Below are 18,668 nucleotides of genomic sequence, written 5' to 3'. Positions count from 1 at the left end.
TAAAATTAAGAAAAAATAATAATAATTTAAAAAGCTTTTATTAAGCAAATAATTAAATTAATTTATTTAAAACACATAATATTTAAAAAAAAAAAACTAAACTAAAAAAATATAAAAAATGATTTGTTATATATCAAGGGAATATTATAAAAAACATTGTTAATTAATTGCTACAACAACAAAGAAAAATATAAAGAAAAAAAAAACATAATTGTTATTTTAATTAAACAAGAAAACACAACATTAAAACACTTTAAATGAAAAACAAATATTAAAAATACAAGAAAAAAATCTATAAAATTTAAAAACCATATAAAAAGGCAAAAAACAACAACAACAATTTATAAAACAAATAAATTACCAAAACAATTTGTTTAACACAAACAAAAACTACTGCAAATTGCCTACAGTAAAGAAAATAATTAATTGTAATTAAAACATAAATAAACTACAAATTATTACACATAAACTTTAATTTTAAATATTATTGAAAAATAAAAAATAACAACAACACACATTTAAACAAAACCAAAAAACATTTTAAAACTATTAAAAAATACCACAACAACAAGAAAAAATCATTATTAAATAAAAAAAATTAAAAAAAAAAACAAATAAAACTTGTAATTATTTTCAGAAGAGAAAGAAGAGTTAAAGGTGAGTTTTCTTCACGAATAATATAGAATATAGTCCACACTATAGACTAGACTATAGTCCACATTATAGATTACACTACAGTCCAGACTGTAGACTAAATTATGATCCAGACTCGACTTTAATCAAGACTATAGTCCAGACCATAGACTCGATTATTTCCAAGACTATAGACTAGACTACAGTTCCGACTATAGACTAGAATATAATCAAGACTTTAGTCCAGACTATAAACTATATAGTATTATTTATTTCATGAATAATATGGTTCAGACTATAAACTAGACTATAGTCGAGACTATAGACTAGAACAAAGTCGAGTGTATAGACTAGATTACAGTCCAGACTATAGACTACATAGAGTATAATTCAGACTATAGACTAGATTATAGTCCAGACTATAGAATACAGACTAGACTATAGTCCAGACTATAGACTACATTATAGTCCAGATTACAGGCTAGACTATGGACTAGACTATCGACCAGATTATAGACTAGACTACAGCCCCGGCTATATACTTGACAATAGTCCAGGCTATAGACAACAGTCCCGACTAGAGTACCGACTATAGACTAGTCCAGACTTTGGACTAGACCATAGACTAGATTATAGTCCAGACTATAGCTTAAATTATAGTCCAGATTATAAAAAGAGTATGGTCCAGACTATATAATAGACATTAGTCCAAACTATAGAGTATACTATACAGACTATAGAATAGACTATAGTACACACCATAGACTAGACTATAGTCCAAACTATAGACTAGACTATAGTCCACACTATAGACTAGAATATAGTCTACACTATATACTAGACTATAATCCACACTATAGACTAGACTATAGTCCACACAATAGACTAGACTATAGTCCACACTATAGACTAGACTATAGTCCACACTATAGACTAGACTATAGTCCACACTATAGACTAGATTATAGTTCACACTATAGACTAGATTATAGTCCGGACTATACACTAGATTATAGTTCGGACTATAGACTGGACTATAGTCCAGACTATAGACTAGAACATAGTCTAGACTATAGTCCAGACTATAGACTATACTATAGTCCAGACTATAGACTATACTATAGTCCAGACTATAGACTAGACTATAGTCCAGACTATAGACTAGACTATAGTCCATACTATATACTAGACTATAGTCCAGACTATAGACTAGACTATAGTCCAGACTATAGACTAGACTATAGTCCAGACTATGAACTAGACTATAATCCAGACTATAGTCCAGATTATAGACTAGACTATAGACCAGACCATAGACTAGACTATAGTCCAGACTATAGACCAGACTATAGTCCAGATTATAGACTAGACTATAGTCCCGGGGCTGTAGTCTAGAATATACTATAGTCCAGAATATAGACTAGACTATAGTCCCGACTATAGACTAGACTATAATACAGTCTTTCAACTTGACCATAACCCAGATAATAGACTACAGTCCTGTCTATAGTCCAGAATAAAGACTAGTTTATAGTGCAGAATAAAGACTAGACTATAGTCCATTCTACAACAGACAACAGTTCCGACTAGAGTCCCGACTATAGACTATAGTCCAGACTTTGGATTAGACCATAGTCCAGGTTATAGGCTAGACCAAAGTCCAGACTATAGACCAGACTATAGTCCAGACTATAGACTAGACTATAGTCCAGACTATAGACTAGACAATAGTCCTGACTATAGACTAGACAATAGTCCTGACTATAGACTAGACAATAGTCCTGACTATAGACTAGACTTTGGTCCAGACTGTAGACTAGATTATAGTCCTGACTGTAGACTAGACTATAGTCCAGACTGTAGAATAGACTATAGTCCAGACTATAGACTAGACTATAGTCCTGACTATTGTCTAGTCTATAGTCAGACTAGGCTTTGGTCCAGACTATAGTCCAATCAGTAGTCCAGACTATAGACTAAAATAAATAATTGTACAAAATTAATTTTCTGAAATTTCCGAGTGACCCTCGTATTAATAACATTTAAATAAGGATTTATTTTAAAACATTGTTACAATTTTATTAATTTAACTATACGTAGTATCGGCTATGCCGGCATGCCCCCATATTTATTGTCGTCATAAAATTATGACCACAAATGTCCCTTTAATAAATTGGAAGGGTGGCCTATTGGCTCATAAACTGTGGTGCGTGTTTAGTTACAATTTAATGAATTTATAGAGCTTTTAAACTTAAAGCTTTCGTTTTTCATTTATGACTATATTTAAACTATAAATCAGGACAAACGTTACAAATTTATTGGGTTATTTTAATAGTTATATAGAACTAGATAATGGTAAATTTAGGGGAAAAGGATAATGGTAAAAAAAGTGGGTCAAAAATTTTAAGACTTAAAACAAATCGTCAGTATTTATTTCTATAGATTTATTTTGTAAAACGAAATTGTAGTCGGCATTATAAATCATGACTATATATCCGACTATTGTCATGACTTTAGTATAGTCTACAGTTAGGTCTATAGTTTAGATTATAGTTAGAACTATAGACCAGTCAGTTTAGTTAGTTTATAGCCAGTTTAGATAATAGTCAGAACTATAAACTAGAATTTAATCCAAACTATAGTTCTCTCTATAGTCCGGACTATAGATTGGGCTATGATCAGACAGAAGTTTTTTATAAGTCAGACTATAGTTGGGATCAAAGATCAGAGTATGAGCAATACTATAGTCAGAATTATAAACAGGACTATACAACAGACTAAAGTTAGTACTCGAGATCAAATTGTACTCAAGATTATAGATCAAATTAAGTTAGAAATGCAGGCTATAGATCAGATCATACAACAGATCGGACTATATCAAAACTATGGATCTGTCTCTAGTCAGGATTCCAGACTAAACAAAATAAACGTAACTGTATACCAGAAAATAGTCAGGGCTGTGAGTTAGAATATTGCCAGATCTGTAAGGTGGACTGTAGCTAGAACTTTAGACTAGAATGTCTGGTTTAGTTTAGTTAGATCTTTAAAAAGTATTCCATTTTTCAAAACACAAATTTGATTTTTTTTTTTAAAACTTAAATTTTATTTTATTTTACATTTCATATATTTTCCACATTAACCACTGACCCAGACCCTTACATATCTTTCTTAAACTTATCCTTCTTAACTCTAACACAAAGGTCACCAGGGCCAAAAGTAAACCCAACAACCAGACATAAAAAATTGAACGAAAAAAATCCATAGACAAAGCCCTAACGCCCTGATCATTCTTAAACATTTGAACATAACCCAAAAATAAGGCATCATCGAAGGCTTCATCCTCCCAGAAAAATATATAACCAGTTTGTGAAACCGATAAGATGAAATCCCTTAAGGGCTGCATGAGATAAGAATCCTTTTGCAAAGGAAATACATGATAAAAGGGACCAATGCAAATGGAGGTAAGACGAAATAAAGGTTTCTTGAGATAACGCTGTTGTTTGTTGAGAAAAGCCCAAGTATTGGAGGCCACACTATAGCCATAGCTGGTGTTAAGGCAATCACGATGTTTAGCCATTTCGGATTTAGAAACCGGTTCGATTAAATTCAAAAAACCGGGAGTATAGTTTCTCTCCAACAAATATTCCGTACTCAAAGTCCAACATCATTATGGGCAACTTAGCATAACGACATCTTGTACGGTATTGATTGTTCTAGAGACTTAATAGGCGGTCAATTGACTGGCCATTTTGGAGAGATATAAATTGGTTATACAGAATCCAAAAACAAATAGCAGCACAAATAAGAAACGTAAACGGATCAAGGGTAAAGGTTATGAGTTTAAGAGGTGTTAACGTAGTAAGGAACAAATGGATTGCAAAAATGATAAACTTACAATCCTTCTCTTTACGGGGGGAACACAGCCATAGGCCTAAGGTTATATATAAAGCAGCAAAGCAGAGAAGTAACCAACTGTTTTGCTGAAAACTCATTTGTAAATACAAATGCTCGGGAGTACGATTACGAAAAGGCACCATAAGACACAAATCATTAATACCCACCGGATAACTGGTACCCACCCGATCATCTCTCATCGAGGTATAGGAATGAGTACTTAACTCCAGCTGCTGCTTTCGCACCATTTCTATAACATCTCTTATATCGAAAGGCTCGAATTCATGCAGATATAGTAGGGTATCATTAAAGGTAGCATTGATATGATTCATAAAAGCTCCAAATATTTACCCGATGAACCACTTATTTTACTATGCCTTCCCTTATTGGGAAAACGTGTCAAACAAAATACTCCCGGCAAATCGAAATGGACCGGGGTCTTGATTTCAAAACCTTTCAAATCTAAAGTATCATTACGAAAGAAATCCTCCAGACACCAATCGTTCGATTTATTTACAACTTTTCCCATGGGAAAGGGTTCATATAGAAAGATATTATTATTTATAGTCACTAACAAAGTATTCAGGAACCGCTGCTGCCCACACCCACTCGTAAAGTAACTTATGTTTTCTTCTTTAAATTCTTGCTCTAAGGGAAATAACAGAAACATGGTTTCGTAATATTTCAAAACCATTTAAGCTCTCTGACGCCAGCTGCCATTATAGGATCCTGCCATCCAGTAGTCATAATGAAACACAAACAGGGTTTGTACCCAAAAACCCAGTCATCCAATTGGGATTATCTATTATAATGGTAACAGCTTGCCGTCGGCAATTTCTGCCAAAAACTCTTGAAAGTAAACGAAAGCAGTATGCGTATCCCGGTACAGAAGTTCTGAGATATAAAACACAAAATTTCGAACTCCAAACGTTGATGTAATCCTCTTACTATATCGGCAACCAATGAACTATTAACCATTTGTGGCCATTCTTCCCTGTCATTCTGAGCAGCTGTTGAGACCAGTAGTAGGTTGTAGAATGGTGCTGTTTAAGGCCATGAAATTTCAAAGTTGTTGTTGCTTAAAAGATTGCTAGAAAACTGTTTGCTCGGAGTGAAATTATTTGAACATTGACTTTCGCAAAACTTACCGTAGAGTTTTAATCGAAAATTTTTAATTTGCTTATAAAAATTTTAATTAAAGGTTTGAAATATTATTATTTATAAGCTAATTGCAATATTGTTGCGGGCACTATGGGTTGAAAAAAAAATGAAACCACTACTGTATGGACTACAGTTTCGACTACCGTCTAGCCCGTTGGATTACACTTTAGTGTCGACTATAATCTGGTCTTTAGTTCCGCTATAGTGTAGCTCTAAATTACAATCCGGTTTATGGTATCAACTATGTATAGTCTATAGTCTGACTATAGTCTAGAAACAGTCTTAACTATGGTTCATACAATAGACTTAACTATAGTCTACATAATAGTCTTGACTATAATCTACATCAAAACTACGTCCTGACTATAGTCTACACAATAGTCTTGCCTATACATAGTGCAGACAATAGTATTGCCTAAGATCTAGCCTACATTTTCGACTATAGTCTAGCCTATAGCCTTGTCAATAGTTTGGTCTGTAATCACAACTGTTGTTCAATAAATTTTAATGACTATAGTCTCGACTAGTGTCAAGCCTATTGACTTCATAACGTACTATTTTAACGACACGGCTACCCATCTATATATAGACTTCTTCCCATAGTGCTTATACCAATATCATGTTGTCAACAAAGTTGCAGTTGAACCGTTTAAGTTCATGGTCACTAATGATGGAGTATGATAGAAAACTTAAGAGCATTTTTTATACAGTCGATGACGCTACAATTGTAAATGTTCCGATGTAATAAAATGTTTCTAAAACCCACAATAATGAACTATAAGACTAAACTATATGCGAGTCCACAGTTTGGACTGTGGTCTAGTCTATAGTCTGGACTATAGTCTAGTCTATAGTCCTGGACTATAGTCTAGTCTATAGTCTGGACTATAGTCTAGTCTATAGTCCTGGACTATAGTCTAGTCCTATAGTCTGGACTATAGTCTAGTCTATAGTCTGGACTATGGTCTAGTCTAGAGTCTGGACTTAGTCTAGTCTATAGTCTGGACTATAGTACTAGTCTATAGTCTGGACTATAGTCTAGTCTATAGTCCTGGACTATAGTCTAGTCTATAGTCCTGGACTATAGTCTAGTCTATAGTCTGGACTATAGTCTAGTCTATAGTCTGGACTATAGTCTAGTCTATAGTCTGGACTAGTCTAGTCTATAGTCTGGACTATAGTCTAGTCTATAGTCCTGGACTATAGTCTAGTCTATAGTCTGGACTATAGTCTAGTCTATAGTCTGGACTATAGTCTAGTCTATAGTCTGGACTATAGTATAGTCTATAGTCTGGACTATAGTCTAGTCTATAGTCTGGACTATAGTCTAGTCTATAGTCTGGACTATAGTCTAGTCTATAGTCTGGATTATAGTCTGGACTATAGTCTGAATTATAGTCTGGACTATAGTCTGGACTATAGTCTGGACTATAGTCTAGTCTATAGTCTGTACTATAGTCTGGACTATAGTCTAGTCTATAGTCTGGACTATAGTCTAGTCTATAGTCTGGACTATAGTCTAGTCTATAGTCTGGACTATAGTCTAGTCTATAGTCTGGACTATAGTCTGGACTATAGTCTGGACTATAGTCTGGACTATAGTCTGGACTATAGTCTGGACTATAGTCTGGACTATAGTCTGGACTATAGTCTGGACTATAGTCTGGACTATAGTCTGGACTATAGTCTGTACTATAGTCCGGACTATAGTCTGAACTATAGTCTGGACTATAGTCTGGACTATAGTCTAGTCTATAGTCTGGACTATAGTCTAGTCTATAGTCTGGACTATAGTCTGGACTATAGTCTGGACTATAGTCTGGACTATAGTCTGGACTATAGTCTGGACTATAGTCTGGACTATAGTCTGGGACTATAGTCTGGACTATAGTCTGGACTATAGTCTGGACTATAGTCTGGACTATAGTCTGGACTATAGTCTGAACTATAGTCTGAACTACAGTCAGTATATAGTCTAGTCTATAGTCTGGATTATAGTCTGGACTATAGTCTGAATTATAGTCTGGACTATAGTCTGGACTATAGTCTGGACTATAATCTAGTCCATAGTCTGGACTATAGTCTAGTCTATAGTCTGGAAAACAATACTAAATAAAAAATACTACTATAGACTGGACTATAGTCTAGTCTATAGTCTAGTCTATAGCCTGGACTATAGTCTAGTCTATAGTCTGGACTATAGTCTAGTCTATAGTCTGGACTATAGTCTAGTCTATAGTCTGGACTATAGACTAGTCTATAGTATGGACTATAGTCTAGTCTATAGTCTGGACTATAGTCTAGTCTATAGTCTGGACTATAGTCTAGTCTTTAGTCTAGACTATAGTCTAGTCTATAGTCTGGACTATAGTCTAGTCTATAGTCTGGACTATAGTCTAGTCTATAGTCTGGACTATAGTCTAGTCTATAGTCTGGACTATAGTCTAGTCTATAGTCTGGACTATAGTCTAGTCTATAGTCTGGACTATAGTCTAGTCTATAGTCTGGACTATAGTCTAGTCTATAGTCTGGACTATAGTCTAGTCTATAGTCTGGACTATAGTTTAGTCTATAGTCTGGACTATAGTGCAGTCTTTAGTCTGGACTATAGTCTAGTCTATAGTCTGGACTATAGTCTAGTCTATAGTCTGGACTATAGTCTAGTCTATAGTCTGGACTCAAGTCTAGTCTACAGTCTGGACTATATTCTAGTCTATAGTCTGGACTATAGCCTAGTCTCTAGTCTGGACTATAGTCTAGTCTAAAGTCTGTACTGTAGTCTAGTCCATAGTCTGGACTATGGTCTAGTCTTTTTTTAATTTTAAAACAAAAACTATTTTTTAAAACACATAAATTTTTATTTAAATTTTATAAATTATGTTTTTACATTTCACCAAATTTTTCACTTAAACTTTCTGCACCATCTTTTCACTGTTGTCCGTATTTTGAAACAGCTGCATCTTTTAATTTCGAATAAAAATATTAGCGCCGACAAAATAAACCCAATAACCAGACCACATAGATCGAAATGAAAAAATTTATGGATAAAGCTCTGAAATCGTCAACATTTTTAAACATTTTAACATAACCCAAAAATAAGGCATCATCAAAGGCCTCATCATCCCAAAAGAAAGTGTAACCAGACTGCGAGACAGCCAATATGAAATCCTTTAAGGGTTGCAGCAGATGTGAGTCCTTTTGCAAAGGAAAGACATGATAAAAGGGACCGCTGCAGATGGAGGTAAGACGAAATATAGGTTTCTTAAGAAAACACTGTTGCTTATTAAGAAAATCCCAACGATCGGTGGAGACACTATAGCCATAAGAGGTATTTAGACGATCACGATGTAGATCCATTTGTGGTTTAGAGACAGCTAATACCAATTTTAAAAATTCACTATTATTGTTGAGATTTAGTAAAGAGGGATATTCCAAACCCAATATCATTATCTGTAGTTGTTCTTCTATGATATCTTGTATGGTATTTATCTGATCCGGACTACTGAGAGCGGTTAAATTACTGGCCATTTTGGTTAAGTAGATATTGGACAGACAAAAGCCCACCACAAATAATAATAGAAATAAGTAACGTAGACGTATATAGGGCAGAGTATAAAGTTTTATAGGAGCTATTTGTAAAAGAGAGCAGATGGTCTGTAGAAATGAGAGAGTTATATCACGCTCCCATTTGGGAGAACACAACCAGATGCCCAAAGTAATATAAACAGCAGCAAAACAAAAGAGAAACCAACAGTTCTGTTGAAAACTCTTTTGTAAAAACATATATTCCGGAGAACTATTACGATAGGGCACCATGAGACACCAATCATTAATGCCTATGGGATAACTAGTGCCCACCGAGGCATTTATCATGGAGGTATAGGAGTGTACACTTATCTCTAACTGTTTAGTCTCCACTAGTTCTATAAACTCCAATAGATTGAAAGGTTCAAATTCACGCTCTAGTATTACAGTGTCATTATAGCTGCCATTGATATGCTTGATAAAGGCTCCAAATAATTTACCCGAAGTACCCGATAAACGGCTGACACGTCCTTTATTGGGAAAACGTCTCAGACCAAATATTCTGGGTAGATCAAAACGTATAGGTGCTACAATTTCCATGCCTTTTAGGTTCAGCTTGTCTTTGGGGAAAAAATCTTTTATGCTCCAATCATCCGTTCTATTAACCACTCTGCCCTTAGGATAGGGCTCATAAAGATATATATTATTTTGTACTGTAATTAACATAATATTAAGAAATTGTTTTTGCCACGCCCATCCATACAGCAACTGTATGTTTTCATAAATTGAGACTTGTTGATTCCCCAAAGGAAACAGCAGAAACATGGTTCTAAAATAACGTACACTTTTCAAACTTAAAGCGGCCAGCTCCATAATTGTATCATTCCAGGCTGTTGTCATTATGATACACAAGGAGGGTGTGCTTAATAAACCCACCATAGATTGGGAATTATTCAACATTATCATTATCGGTTCGGAGGGAAAGTTAAGCCAAAAATTTTCAAAAAACACTGCCGCAATAGTTGTCTCTCGGTACAAATAAGGCGATATATAAATACAAAATTTCTTAACTCCAACTCTTCATGTAATCTCTTTACAATATCTATAACTAAAGTTCCATTGACCATTTGTGGCTCGAGTTGTCTGGCATTTGCGTTATTCGCAGCAGCAGCAACAGCTGATGAGGCCAAAATTAAATGTAAAATTGTGCTGTTTAAGACCATTTTAATGGAATGTTGTTGGCTAAAAGTTTATTTGGAAACTAATTCAAAAAAGTGACTTTATTTTGTGAAAGCATTTGCAGATATCACCGTTAAGTGTGTTTATGCGAATTTTTTTGTTTATAAAAATTTTAATTATATGGCTTTAAAAGTGTTATTTATGGCACAGAGAAATTTTGCAGAGGAAAAACAAAATAATTCTGCACTATGGTCTGTGATTTAACAAAAAAATACAAATAGAACAGTATTCCAGTCTATAGGCTAGGTCTAGTCTATAGTCTTAACTATAGTGTGGACTATAGTCTAGTCTATAGTCTGGACTATAGTCTAGACTATAGTCTGGAATATAGTCTACTCTATAGTCTGGACTATAGTCTAGTCTATAGTCTGGACTATAGTCTAGTCTATAGTCTGGACTATACTCTAGTCTATAGTCTGGACTATAGTCTAGTCTATAGTCTGGACTATAGTCTAGTCTATAGTCTGGGCTATAGTCTAGTCTATATTCTGGACTATAATCAAGTCTATATTCTGGACTATAGAATAGACATTCTGTAGTCTGGACTATAGAATAGACATTCTGTAGTCTGGAATATAGTCTAGTCTATAGTCTGGACTATAGTCTAGTCTATAGTCTGGACTATAGTCTAGTCTATAGTCTGGACTATAGTCTAGTCTATAGTCTGGACTATAGTCTAGTCTATAGTCTGGACTACAATCTGGACAACAGTCTAGTCTATAGTCTGGACTATAGTCCAGTCTATAGTCTGGACTATAGTCTACTCTATAGACTGGACTATAGTCTAGTCTATAGACTGGACTATAGTCTAGTCTATAGACTGGACTATAGTCTAGTCTATAGTCTGGAGTCTAGTCTAGTCTATAGTCTGGAGTCTAGTCTATAGTCTGGAGTATAGTCTAGTCTATAGTCTGGAGTATAGTCTAGTCTATAGTCTGGACTATAGTCTAGTCTAGTCTATAGTCTGGAATATAGTCTAGTCTATAGTCTGGAATATAGTCTAGTCTATAGTCTGGACTATAGTCTAGTCTATAGTCAGGAATATAGTCTAGTCTATAGTCTGGACTATAGTCTAGTCTATAGTCTGGACTATAGTCTATATTCTAGTCTATAATATAGTCTAGTCTATAGTATGGACTATAATCAAGTCTTTATTCTGGACTAGAGTCTATTCTGTAGCCTGGACTATAGTCTAGTCTATACTCTGGACTATAATCTAGACTATAGTCTAAAGTCTATTCTATGGTCTGGACTATAGTCTATTCTATAGTCTAGGCTACAGTCTGGACTATAGTATAGTCTTAAGTCTGGACTACAATCTGGACAAAAGTCTAGTCTATAGTCTGGACTATTGTCTAGTCTATAGTCTGGACTATTGTCTAGTCTATAGTCTGGACTATTGCCTAGTCTATAGTCTGGACTATAGCCTAGTCTATAGTCTGGACTACAGTCTAGTCTATAGTCTGGAATATAGTCTAGTCTATAGTCTGGACTATAGTCTAGTCTATAGTCTAGTCTATAGTCTGGAATATAGTCTAGTCTATAGTCTGGACTATAGTCTATAGTCTGGACTATAGTCTATAGTCTGGACTATAGTCTGGGTTATAGTCTAGTCTATAGTCTGGACTATAGTCTAGTCTATAGTCTGGACTATAGTCTAGTCTATAGTCTGGACTATATCTATTCTGTAGCCTGGACTATAGTCTAGTCTATTGTCTGGACTATAATTTAGACTATAGTCTAAAGTTTAGTCTATAGTCTGGACTATAGTCTAAAGTTTAGTCTATAGTCTGGACTATAGTCTAAAGTTTAGTCTATAGTCTGGACTATAGTCTAGTCAAGTCTATAGTTAGTACTATAGTCTAGTCTATAGTCTGGGCTATAGTCTATAGTCTGGACTATAGTCTAGTCTATACTCTCGACTATAGTCTAGTCTATACTTTGGACTATAGTCTAGTCTAAAGTCTGGACTATAGTCTAGTCTAAAGTCTGGACTATAGTCTAGTCTAAAGTCTGGACTATAGTCTGGACTATAGTGTAGTCTATAGTATGGACTAGAGCATATTCTATAGTCTGGATTATAGTCTAGTCTATAGTCTGGACTATAGTCTAGTCTATAGTCTGTACTTCAGTCTAGTCTATAGTCTGGGCTATAATCTAATCTATAGTCTGGATTATAGTCTAGTCTATTGTCTGCTGTATGGTCTAATATATAGTCTGGTCTATAGTCTAGTGTATAGTCTAGTCAATAATCTGAATAATAGTCTATTAGATATTCTATCCCATTTTCTGGACTATAGAATTTGGCAAGAAATATTTTTCATTAAAAATTATTTCACATTTTTTAACAAATATTTCTCATCAATAGTCCCATAGTGTCATATCAATAATATTAATTTAACGAAGTTAAATGGTTCAAGTGACCATTTAAGTTCATGGTCATAAATGTTGGCATACGTTTCAAATCTAAAGGCCATATTGGTAACAGTAGATGTGAAGAACCATTAGAAACTTCTATTAAAATCAGAACAAATATAACAATAGACAAACTTACATTTGGCAGTATTATGGGGACACTGAAAACGTCTGGAATCTTTCAACATAGCAAGTCATATTTGGTCAAACCATCTAAACGTTTTTTGCCTAGTTAAGGTACTAAGGTAAACAATTTAGTGCAGTTTAGTTGGAAGACTAAGATTGGCTCAAGATATTTACGGTACAGCTCAATAATTAAGCGGAAACTACACGGGAATTTGAGAATACATTGTTCGGCCCATATTTAAATATGTTGCAAGGTGGTCGATCTAGCGGTTGCCATACCTTTAGAATGTCGATTGCAATCAACTGTTGGGCATCGCCACATTGTACGTTAGAGTTTCGTAATATATTGATGCATCTGAAATCAACAACAACAATATGATCCGTTAGGTCTTTAATTAGTTTTTCAAAAAATTTAATATGAGAACATGAAAGCAAATCATTATTTCGTTTAAAACTATAGTAAATTTATTATAAAAAAAATGGAAACTGTTGGAAAACATTTTAGCAGGTTTTATAGCCATTTTGTTTTACTTTCACTTGACAAATGAAGTGTTGTCGTTAAACTACAATGTTGCGTTGCTCATAGCCATATTTAAAGGAGTCTATAGTAATTTTGAAATATGTTCATTTTCTATTCAACTATTTAGTTCAAAAACATATAGGGTGGCCCCATCATAATGTTGACTAGACTATAGACTAGACCACAGACTAGAATATAGACTAGACTACAAACAAGACTATTGACTAATCTATAAACAAGACTACAGACTAAACTATAGACTAGTCTATAGACTAGGCTATAGACTAGAAATATTAACTAAGCTTTTTAGCATTACCCTTTATTAACTGTCCTAAACAAATAGAACAAATTATGACAGATTGCTTATCTAAATCGTTGTTAAATCCAAAACTAATCTTATGCATTTCTACGCCTACTAGCAAAATGTCATCAAATAAAACAAATTATGTACATGAAATGAAATATTTACATTTTTATTTATTTACCAGACAATATAACTGTAAAATGTTAAAAAAAATGCGAGGTGTGTTTTAAAAGTTCAAGAGAATGGATTATACCATTTAGATGGTATACTGGCATTACAGTGGACTTTGCTATAGACTAAACTATAGACAAGACTAGAGTTCTACTATAAAATATTCTACAGTTCAGACTACAGACTAGACAAAAGTCTAAACTATAGACCAGACTATAGTCCAGACTATAGAATAAACAAAAGTCCGGACTAAAGTCTAGACTATAGACTAGACTAAAGTCTAGACTAGACTATAGACTAGACTATAGTCTAGACTAGAGTATAGTCCAGACTATAGACTAGATTATAGTGCAGACTATAGTCCAGACTATAGCCTAGACTATAGTCCAGACTGTAGACTAGACAATAGTCCAGAATACAGACTATACTAGAGTCCAGACTATTGACTAGACTAAAGTCCAGACTATACTCTAGACTATAGTCCAGAATATAGACTATACTATAGACCAGATTATAGACTAGACTATAGTCCAGACTATAGACTAAACTATAGTCCAGACTATAGACTAAACTATAGTCCAGACTATAGACTAGACTATAGTCCAGACTATAGACTAGATTATAGTCCAGAATATAGTCCAGACTATAGACTATACTATAGTCTAGGCTATAGACCAGACTGTAGTCCAGATTATAGACTAGACTAAAGTTCAGACTACAGACTAGACTATAGTCCAGATCATAGACTAGACTATAGTCTAGATCATAGACTATAATATAATTCAGACTATAGACTAGAATATAACTTAGAATACAGACTATAGTGCAGACTATCGACTAGACTATAATCCAGACTATAAACTAGAATATAGACTAGACTACAGATCAGACTATAGACCAGACTATATACTAGACTATTGTTGGACTACAGATTAGATTCCTGTCAAGACTATAGACTAGACTACAGACCAGATTGTAGACTAGATTATAGTCCAAACTACAGAATAGATCCCAGTCAAGACTATACTCTAAACAAAAGTCCAGGCTATAGAATATAGTCTAGCCGAGATCATAGACTAGACTATAGTTTAGACTATAGACTAGAATATTGCTCAGATTAAAGGTCATAGTCCAGACTATAGAATAGTCTATATTCTAGACAATAGTATAGACTATATGCTAGACTATAGTCCAGATTGTAGACTAATCTATAGTCCACTCTATAGACTAACCTATAGTACAGATGCTAGACTATAGTCCAGATTGTAGACTAATCTATAGTCCACTCTATAGACTAATCTATAGTACAGACTGTGGACTAGACTATAGTCCAGACTATAGACACGAATATAGTTCAGACTTTAGACTCAACTATAGTCCAAACTATAGTCCAGACTATAGACTAGACTACAGACAAGATTATAGACTAGACTACAAAACAAACTATAGACTAGACTATGGACCAGACTATAGACTAGACTATAGTCCAAACTATAGATTAGATTCCTGTCCAGACTAAAGACCAGACTGTAGACTAGATTATAGTCCAAACTATAGATCCAGTCAAAACTATAAACTATACTACAGTCCAGGCCATAGACTATAGTCCAGACTATATAGTCTAGACTCTAGACTAGACTATAGGGCAGACTATAGACTAGACTATGGTCCAGCCTATAGACTAGACTATAGTCCGGACTAAAGACTAGACTATAGTCCAGATTATAGACTAGACTATAGTCCAGACTACAGACTAGACTATAGTCCGGACTATAGACTAGACTATCGTCTAGTCTATATTCTAGACAATAGTATAGACTTTAGTCCAGACTATAGACTAATCTATAGTCCAGACTATAGACTAACCTTTAGTCCAGACTATAGACTAACCTATAGTCCACCTATAGTACAGACTATAGACTAGACTATAGTCCAGACTATAGACACGAATATAGTTCAGACTATAGATTAAACTATAGACCAAACTATAGGCTAGACTATAGTCCAGATTATAGTCCATACTATTAACTACACTATATATCCACTTCTCTAGTGCCCAAACTTTTCCTACCACCTCCCACTATTTCTCTCATGTAGTTGATTAAAAATTCCATAAATTTCATGACACCATTCTATTATTTACAATCTTAAAATTAATAGCTTAACTGTCCACTTGAAAACGAAATGAATTGCAAATAACTGAACATGTTAACATTTAGTTAACAAACTCCGCCAGCTGCCAACACTCGTTAGTCGTTTAGCATTGTTAAAACATTACAGCTGCAACATGATTTTAAATACAACCACGGCCTTGCTGTTACTCACCTCATCGGCCAGTTTATTGAGCAATGAAACGCAACCATATCCTCAAATGGTTAATAACTCACTAGTCATAAAAGTGGTGAGCGGTATACATGAGCTGTATCAGTTTAAAAATTTCGTTTTCTTTATATCGGAACGTTTGGCTCGAGATACGGATACGGCTACTATTTTCTTTGAGGATTTTTGGGATGCTTTTCCCACGGCTCCTACGATATTGATTATTAATGATCCGAGTAAAATGGCTGGTTTTCTGAGTACTCCTACGCTGTGTTTGATCTTGACCACGGAGGGAGAGGATCCTATAATGGAATTGGCCGCTTTAAGTATGAAGGGTGCTAGATATTTTAAGACTATTTTCATACTATTCCCCATCGTGGAAACGGATGAGTTTTATAATACCTTCGAGCAGTATACGATATTTTACGACAGCATACGTTTGTTATACGATTGGGTGTGGAAAAAACAGTTCCTAAATACTGTACTCATTACTATAAGGAATAATATCTATATGTATGATCCTTATCCGGTGGGGAATATTGTTAATAAGACTGATGATTGGTCAGCTACTGATTTCTTTGTTGATTTTTCCGGAGATTTTGAAGGCTATGAATTGCAGACTATGGTACGCCACGACTTACCCCGAGTATTTCGCATGTCTCGCTTTCCTCGCAAACACCAGCAGGATGAAATTAGCGGTACGTCGGGTAAACTGTTTATAGCCTTTGTGGAAGCGATTAATGCCACCTTCAATGACACCGTCAAGGATAAATCCGATGAGGAGCCACTGGATATTAATGCCATTATCCATATGGTAGAGGAAAAAGATTTAGAAATCGGCGTCAATTCCTATACCGCCATGATAGCTTCTCTAGTGGGGGCCAGTTATCCTATAGGCATTAATGACTGGTGTATTATGGTGCCCTATCAGAATCGTTCACCCGAACATGAGTATGTGAAGCGAGGTTTTCATGCCTACAGTTGGTATTTGATATTCTTTAGCGTTTTTTATATAGGCGTGGGCATTTGGATATGCACACCCTCCTGGGAGAGGGATCTTTCCTTAGCATTTCTTCAGTCTATTTGCTCCATTTGCTATATAGTTCCTCTAAGGCTTCTAACGCTACCCTACATACGTCTACGCTTTTTATTTATTTTACTTTTCATTGTGGGTTTCTTTTCCACCAATCTCTACATGTCCAAGATGACCAGTTATTTAACCACTGCCACCGCTCAACAACAAATCGACACTGTAGACGATGTCATACGCGCCAATTTGCCACTCATGATGATGGACTATGAGTATGAGAAAATGAAGGAAATGAATTATTCTCAAAAGTTTTTGGACCTAATAGTGGTGAGTTCGAAGGGTGAATTGGATAAACATCGTGATCGTTTCAATAGTTCCTTTGGCTATAGCATACAATCGGATCGTTGGTCGTTCCTTAACAAACAGCAGCTATACTTAAAGAAACCTCTCTTTCGCCTTTCATCCATTTGCATTGGTCCCTACTATCATGTCTTTCCCATACAACGTGACTCGCATTTAGCCAAACCTTTGCAGAATTTCATTATGTCCGCCTCTCAATTTGGCTTTACCACCCACTGGCGTTCGCAGGCCTTTGCTGATGCCTTATTTATAGGCTACGTTCATATGATATTGATCGATTTGAATATCCGCTGCCTTTGAATATTGGCATTTTTTCGTTTAATTTGGATTATCTGTGGTTGGGTTTGATGTTGGCTGGTTTCGCTTTCATACTTGAAATGAAAGTGGTGGTTATTAAGAGTCGCTGAGGAAAAGGATTTTTTTGGATTAAACGAAAGATATGTGAATTGTAAGTAAGTGTTCGATTTTGAAGAATAAAGATATTAAATGTTTGATTTAAGAAACGTGTTCTTTATTTCCAATGGTTTTAGGTTTTTGTTTTAAAAATGATGAATCATGACACATAAATGGGGAGAATGAAACTCTTACATAAGTTAGTCCTCCATGAACTGTAAACCCTTTAAAATAATAAATTAAAATCCAAAATGAAATCCAAAAATCATGATTTTTCACTAAAACAGACTTTGATAGTAGATCACATCGTTAGGAACGATATTGGATATAGTTTGATAAAAGGATTTTGGAAACCATCTTAGCTTAGCGCGCCGAGCGAGCCGAGCGAGCCGAGCGGGCCGAGCGAGCGAGCGAGCCGAGCGAGCCGAGCGAGCCGAGCGAGCCGAGCGAGCGGAGCGAACGGAGCGAGCCGAGCGAGCCGAGCGAGCCGAGCGAGCCGAGCGAGCCGAGCGAGCGAGCGAGCCGAGCGAGCCGAGCGAGCCGAGCGAGCCGAGCGAGCCGAGCGAGCCGAGCGAGCC

General features: G+C 35.2%; 2 protein-coding genes across 2 annotated transcripts; one reads left to right on the top strand and one right to left on the bottom strand.

Moving 5' to 3' along the window:
* Positions 1-8,670: 8,670 nt before the first annotated feature.
* LOC119605219 lies at positions 8,671-9,813 on the bottom strand. Its single transcript, XM_037958186.1, has one exon. The coding sequence runs from the start codon at positions 9,811-9,813 to the stop codon at positions 8,671-8,673; it is 1,143 nt and encodes a 380-aa protein (XP_037814114.1).
* A 6,462-nt stretch (positions 9,814-16,275) lies between these two features.
* Positions 16,276-17,997, top strand: LOC119605218. The gene has a single exon (XM_037958185.1). The coding sequence runs from the start codon at positions 16,276-16,278 to the stop codon at positions 17,995-17,997; it is 1,722 nt and encodes a 573-aa protein (XP_037814113.1).
* The last annotated feature ends 671 nt before the right edge of the window (positions 17,998-18,668 follow it).

This window comes from Lucilia sericata, unplaced genomic scaffold, assembly GCF_015586225.1.
Source record: "Lucilia sericata isolate MDLA Ls3-8-SP2 unplaced genomic scaffold, ASM1558622v1 Contig000466F_arrow, whole genome shotgun sequence".
NCBI classification, from domain to species: Eukaryota; Metazoa; Arthropoda; class Insecta; order Diptera; family Calliphoridae; genus Lucilia; species Lucilia sericata.
The sequence above is the reverse complement of the archived record's forward strand: the minus strand, read 5'-3'. Positions and strand labels throughout refer to the sequence as shown.